The sequence below is a fragment of the Pteropus vampyrus genome, unplaced genomic scaffold (assembly GCF_000151845.1).
Source record: "Pteropus vampyrus isolate Shadow unplaced genomic scaffold, Pvam_2.0 Scaffold172, whole genome shotgun sequence".
In the NCBI taxonomy this organism is placed as follows: Eukaryota; Metazoa; Chordata; class Mammalia; order Chiroptera; family Pteropodidae; genus Pteropus; species Pteropus vampyrus.
The window spans coordinates 1,052,392-1,058,658 of record NW_011888953.1 but is presented as its reverse complement, the minus strand read 5'-3'; the positions used below and the strand labels follow the sequence as shown (position 1 = coordinate 1,058,658).

At 37.3% G+C, this 6,267-nt stretch overlaps 1 protein-coding gene across 1 annotated transcript in view; it reads right to left on the bottom strand.

Annotated features, from left to right (window-relative positions):
* Nucleotides 1-470: 470 nt before the first annotated feature.
* The window catches only part of PLCXD3 (phosphatidylinositol specific phospholipase C X domain containing 3), a 143,208-nt gene continuing 137,411 nt past the window's right edge, over nt 471-6,267 (bottom strand). The window contains exon 3 of the mRNA XM_011370678.1: nt 471-1,456. Coding sequence (XP_011368980.1) covers nt 1,303-1,456 — 154 coding nt within the window. The 3' untranslated portion in view covers nt 471-1,302. The remainder of the gene's footprint in view (nt 1,457-6,267) is intronic.

Genomic DNA, 6,267 nt, shown 5'->3' with positions numbered 1-6,267 from the left:
AGGAAACCATACTCAAAGTTGCATTATCATTTTTCTTCCTTGTAGACTTGGATTGTCAAATGTTGGATCACAGAAATTTTTGCCTCTTCTCCATTCTGGACCCTAAGGTAAATGGAACCCAGAAGAGATAAGCCAGTGTCAGTTTTCAATAAGTCTGCTCTGATCACATGTATTTAAGAATCTGCTAAAGAAGGTTCGTGGATCCTTGCAACTTCATAGACGTAGTTTTCAAAAACATTGCTCTGACTCCTTCTGCCACCCTTCCTCCTCCTTCAACTTCAAGTAAAAACTCTAATTAAAGCTTGAAATATGTTCCTCAAGATCTGGGATCTAGAATTACATATTTGGAAATTCCAATTTGATAAAAAAAAAAAAAACTTGCACAATCTTTCATTTCTTTCTTCTTTCTTTTCTTCTTCTTTTAATCAAGAGAATTGTTAGGAGAGCTTTTGTTAGAGTTCTTTCCAGAGTTCTCTGATTTTAACACACTTGTCATTTATAATTTTTCATTGACTGGGCATTCGCAGGCAATATTATTTAAGAGTTCCTGAATTAAAATAGCAACCCTCTCTCTCCCCTCCCCCCTTTTTCACTATGAAGTTGGCACTAATAGTTCTTCCAAAGAAGTGTTTATTCTATTTTTATAGCTGCCTCAAATAGAAATACTGTGAAACACTATTATTTTCGTATAACACAAAAATCACTGATTATGGCCTTCAATATTACTGATGCAGGGAAACTGATCCAATGCACATTCTACGACCAAAAGTTAGTGATGACTGCCCAATTACAGATGACTACAGAATATTATACCAAGTCCCACACAACAAATAAAGTTCAGTACAACAATGCAATATACATTCTGTTGGGCGTTCAATTGTTTTGAGTCCCATATAGCATCTGATTAAAGAGAGCGAGCGAGAGGAGGAGAGGAAAGGTTTGGTTAGAGAATACAGAGAGTGGAGGAGCCCTAGGCTGGAATCAGAAACACAATCAAGTAAACACTCATGAGTTACACGTTACGAAGACTAGTTTCGAAAAACAAAATTCACTGGTTTTTTTTTTTTTTTAATCTCTAACACTAGAAGTAGATTTTACCCACCAAAAAGGAAATGAAATATTTATACGAATGCATACTATGATAATAATCACTCGAGAAATGGATTCTTCCTTTTCCCACCCGCTACCAGCCCTAATTCCCTCAGAGACTCAGTGGAATAGGAAGATCAGAGTGTTTATAGATAATATGCCTAATACAATGAGTCTTCTCTATCTTATTCATGGACATTCAGAATGGTACTATCAAGTGTTGGCTTCTCCTTCATCAAAGACATAGTTGAGCTTTATGACAGTGCTGATGAAATCACCAAGTTCTACAAAATCGGCAGTGACTATATTGATGCCACTCTCTCCTGGCTTCTGCGTGCGGACCCACTGCATCATGGCAGGAAGAGCTCTGAGAAAGGAAAGAAAAAGAGAAGTCATAAAGGGCAAGACACTATTTTTCAAGCTCACAATTCCCAGATTACCCTTTAGTTTTATACCTTATTAAAATAAATGCCTCAATTATAGAATGGAGGAAAAAGGCCAAATAGACAATGGTAAATTCTTAACTTCTGAAGAGACTCTACAGTAGAAATATTCACCATATTGGTCTATACTGGTCTGTACATCTTTGGAGATCCCAGATGCTGTGAGAGTTTACAGTGAAGTTTCTCAAAGCAAACAACATTCTTGCACTTGTATTCTGGTCTGGCATGGTATGATTACGAACTCTGCAAATCTATGGGGTGGTAAAACATGCCCTTAGCAAGCATTTATTATAAACCTTCTATTTTCAGGAAGTGTGCTAGATATTGTAAATAGATATAACAGCAAAAATCCCTGCATTCAAAGAGTTCACGATTTGGTGGTGGGCAGGTAGAGAAGGAAGAAAAGTTCAATATGGTACAATCAAGGCCCATTCCTTTCAACACATTTACTGAGTGCCTATTAATTATATTCCAGTCACCATTGAAGGCACTTGGAAAGCTTGAGTAAACAAAACGGATAAAAATGTTCACCCTAGTGAAACTTACATTCTAATAAGGCAGGACAGTCAATGGACAATACTCGTAAGTAAAGTATATCATTTGATAGATAGGAATACATGCTGTAAAAAATGGAGCAAAAAATGGAGGATAGGAGTGTGCAGATGGAGTGGTGCAAACTGCAACTTAAAATAGGGTGCTTTAGTAGGCTTTATTGATAAGGGGACATTTGTGCAAAGGTTGGAAGAAGACAAGAAATTTAGTCATGTGGATTTCTAGGGAAAGCATTTCAACTACTGCCATGGCCCTAATGTGAAGTGATCAGGAAGATTAAGCTGAGTAAAGGTGAGAATGGGGGATGAAGAATGAAGTAATGAATTTTCAGGCATAGGAAATACCATTTTTCCATTGAAAGAAGTATGGTGTGTGCTTAGGAGGACAAGGTGCAAACATACAGATATAGGCGATATTAATGATGATATGCAATATCCTATGACAGCACATTAAAGTAAAATCTGTGACTTCAGGGGCAGGAAAGGAGGTCTCCATGACAAAATGAGAAATAAACTGAGGCCTGAGAGGTGATAGTATAATAACAAAGAAAGTGTGAGGAAACACATGTGAACATTAAATTCTTGGATGAGATGGAGAGGGAAAGAGAGAGGGGGAAGAAAGAATGATAGGGTTAAGAATCTCGAAGAAATTATACCGCCAAATTTAAGGAAGTCTGGAAAATGTCGAAGAGGTAAGAAGGAACTCGATGACAGAGGGCTTTCGGAAATGTAGCACAAATGAAAGCTGTTAATCGGGGAAGTAACACGCATTGATTTGTAATTTGGAGAGATTATAAATTGCCTTCCACGTGGACAAATGAATGGGAGAGGGGAAGACTAGGGGAAGGAATGAGGGAGCTGTTGTAGTAATCCAGACCAAAGACAGTAGTATTTTAGATGCAGTGGCAGCAATAGATATATTTGAAAGGAACTGAGGAGATAAAATTACAACATATGACGAGGTGGGAGTAGATATAGATGGAAAAAGGAGAAAGAGGCCATAAATAATACCTAGATTTCTAGCAGTACTTGGCAGGTAAACATCATTCACTAATCTTGGAAAGATAGGAGTGAAGGTTTTCCAGTGGATGTACTAAATTCAGTCCTTTTTTTCCATGCTCAAAACTTTATTCATTCTATTTATTTAGGTATTTCATTTTAACAGTTTTATTGATATCTCATTCACATAATGTGCAATTCACCAATTAAATTCAGTCTGAGACATGTTGATTATGAGCTGACTTTGGGACACACTGGTTGAGATCTTAATTAGTAGTTAGGTACAGGTTTGATATTCAGGACACAGAGCTGGTCAGCAGCCATCACATAGAGAGAATAGTTAGAGCTATGAGAGTGGACGAAATTACCTGGGAAGATTTTGTAGATGGGGAAGAGAAGATTGGAAGATCAGCAACATTTAAAGGATGTATAGAAAAGTTGATTCGATAAAAGAGATAGAGAAGTAGACACAGAAATAGGAAGAAAATCAGGAGCATACAGTTATGAAAATCAAGGAAAAGAAATCATGCTCTTTTGCGTTCATGAGGTTAAAGCATGGAATGTAATATTTGTGCACTTCTCCAGATCTCAGAAAGCATATACCTAGCCTAAACAAATTCAACCCATCCAGGGAAAACTGGGTCCACTGCCTTGTACTACATTAATCCTATGCGTAGTACCTTAAAAATTCTGATCCACGTTTTTCAGGATAAACATTTTTTCTGTTAGACACATAGGAGGATCCAGTTGCTTCTAAAAGAGCACAGGATGTATCTAAACATCCAATGCCTTCAGAAAATAGACTGGCAGGTGGAGAAATCTGGTCCTCAGAGCAACAGTTTCAAAAGAGAATTCTATCGTAAAATGAAAAGTCTGGATCCCTAGAGCACAGATACGAGTATGTTCATCAGAAAGACAGATGCTGTGGCAATATGTGTGCAGCCACTCGGATTTGAATTCCATTACTTTTCTTCTGGTCTTGCCAGAGCACATGATATATTCTGTTGTGAATGTAGCATCACCTGGCATTTTAGAAAAGGCAGACATTCTTTGGAAAGGGTATCAGAACCAGTACATTTCTGGGAAGAACGGTTATTCAACAGATACACTCAGCTTGAGAGGTGAGAGGCAGGGTAGATAAGAGTAATGTTGAGGCCAGTGCTGATTCTTCACGAACCTTAGCTGGAGAGCTGGTCCACCAGATTCCTGGGTAGTCTGGTACTAGGTCACGGAAGGCTCCAGGGCAACCAAATTCCCATCTTAGAACCACAATCATCACAGAAGCAGCTCCTCGGATGTTCTCTACTACACTAAGATTAGAATTCCTGAGCCTGAATTTAGAACAATTAATTCTTGTCCCCATAGAGAGATGTTAAGAGAGCACAAGAATGCTCTTTTCTGTTTCTCTATAAAATAGATTGCTTTGAGGATTGATGAAACATCCCTTTGGAATAGCTCATAGTCCTCACATGAAATATGTTTTACATTTAAAATGCCATTTCTCTGAGTAATGGGAATAGTTCTGTTTTTCTGTTCAGATACATTTTTCTAAAGTTAACACCAATGACAAAACAAGCAATAAGGTGAAATCTAATCTTAAATACTCAGACAGTCTTAAGTAGATTTATGTTAAACAAAAAACAATATACTGGATTAAAGCTACCAAATGCTACTCAAGTTACAATAATTATTTAGAGAAACATTTTTTAACCATTTTTTTCATTATTGCCCCCTCCCATGGAGCCTTTTAAAATATTTTTTCCCACTCATCCTTGTTTCCCATGAAATTTAATACCACAGATATACTGTGTATCTGTTTACATATTGCTCGTATATCTTTGCTGCACATTAAAAAAGTAAACTTTTCATTTTTTCCCTTCCAATTTTTGCCCCCTTGGGGGCAATATTGACACGGAGAATTCATGATTTATAGCTAACTGACAAGTTCCAATTATGTTTAGTGCTGGACAGATACAGAGAATGAACTGAAAAGCTTACTCTGATGATAATAAAATACTGGCTCAAGGTAATAATTTTCTTGGTGTAAGACAAAGTGGTTAAACTTTAACTTTTAAAAAAAATCACTCATTCATTCATTCAATGAAGAGGTGCACACCTGTAGCAGTAGACAGTGTTTTAGCTATAGCACCTGAGAGCCATCCTGGAGTTCAGAACTTCCTTATCTCTCTTTTGTGCCTTTTCTACACTACAGTCAGAACAATCTTCCTCTCATCTGAGTGTGTCAGTCCTCTATACGAATAACCACAGGTCTTCCGTCACCTCCAGGATATGCCTATCTCTTTAGCAATGTGGATGAGTTCCCTCCTTATCTCTCTCACACCATCTGCCACACACACCCCTCTTCAGCCTATTCGTTGCTACTTCCTAAGTGCTAATATGTTCTCCAGCAATAGTGAAATGCTTTTATTTCCCTCCAGACATGAAACACTCCTGTGGTTTCATGTCACAATAGTTTTTCGGGCCTTTCTTCTACATGAAATACTATTCTTTCTTCCAATACCATTCTTGGTCTGACTAATTTCTGCTTGCCCTTCCAGATTTGGCCCAGTAATTATCTCAGTCCCTCCTGTCAAAATCTGGTTGATGAACCCTTTTCTTTATGCTGTATATTCCTTAAGCATAGTTCTGTGTCTGTGCATTGCACATAGCATTGAGATTACCCATTTTCATTACTATTTCTATCAATGCCTGTACATTTCACAAAAAACAAAAATCATGCCATGGTCATCAATATTTACACTGTAGTTACCACATTCCTTAGAATAACACATCTGTTGAACTAACAGACTAAATTGATACGAACCAATCATGACAATACAATATGGTAAAACAGTCGTGGGCATAGGATTCTATGGGATCATAGTAAGTAAAATAATTTATTTCACTTAGGAGAAATTAAGGAGGAATTTAAGGGACACATCACAAAACAGGAGAAATTTGAGGCTGGTCATGAATCTTCAGATAAAGAAGAAGGAAGATTTTTCAAGAAAAGGGAACAGCACATGCAAAAGCATATGGGGTACACAGTAGATCTCCAGAACTTACTTATCTTACATAAATAAAACTTGATACTTTTTACTATCACTTTCCCATTTCTTCCTCCACTTCTTGACAGCCATCATTCTATTCCTTGCTTCTGTGAGTCTGACTATTTTTGATTCCAT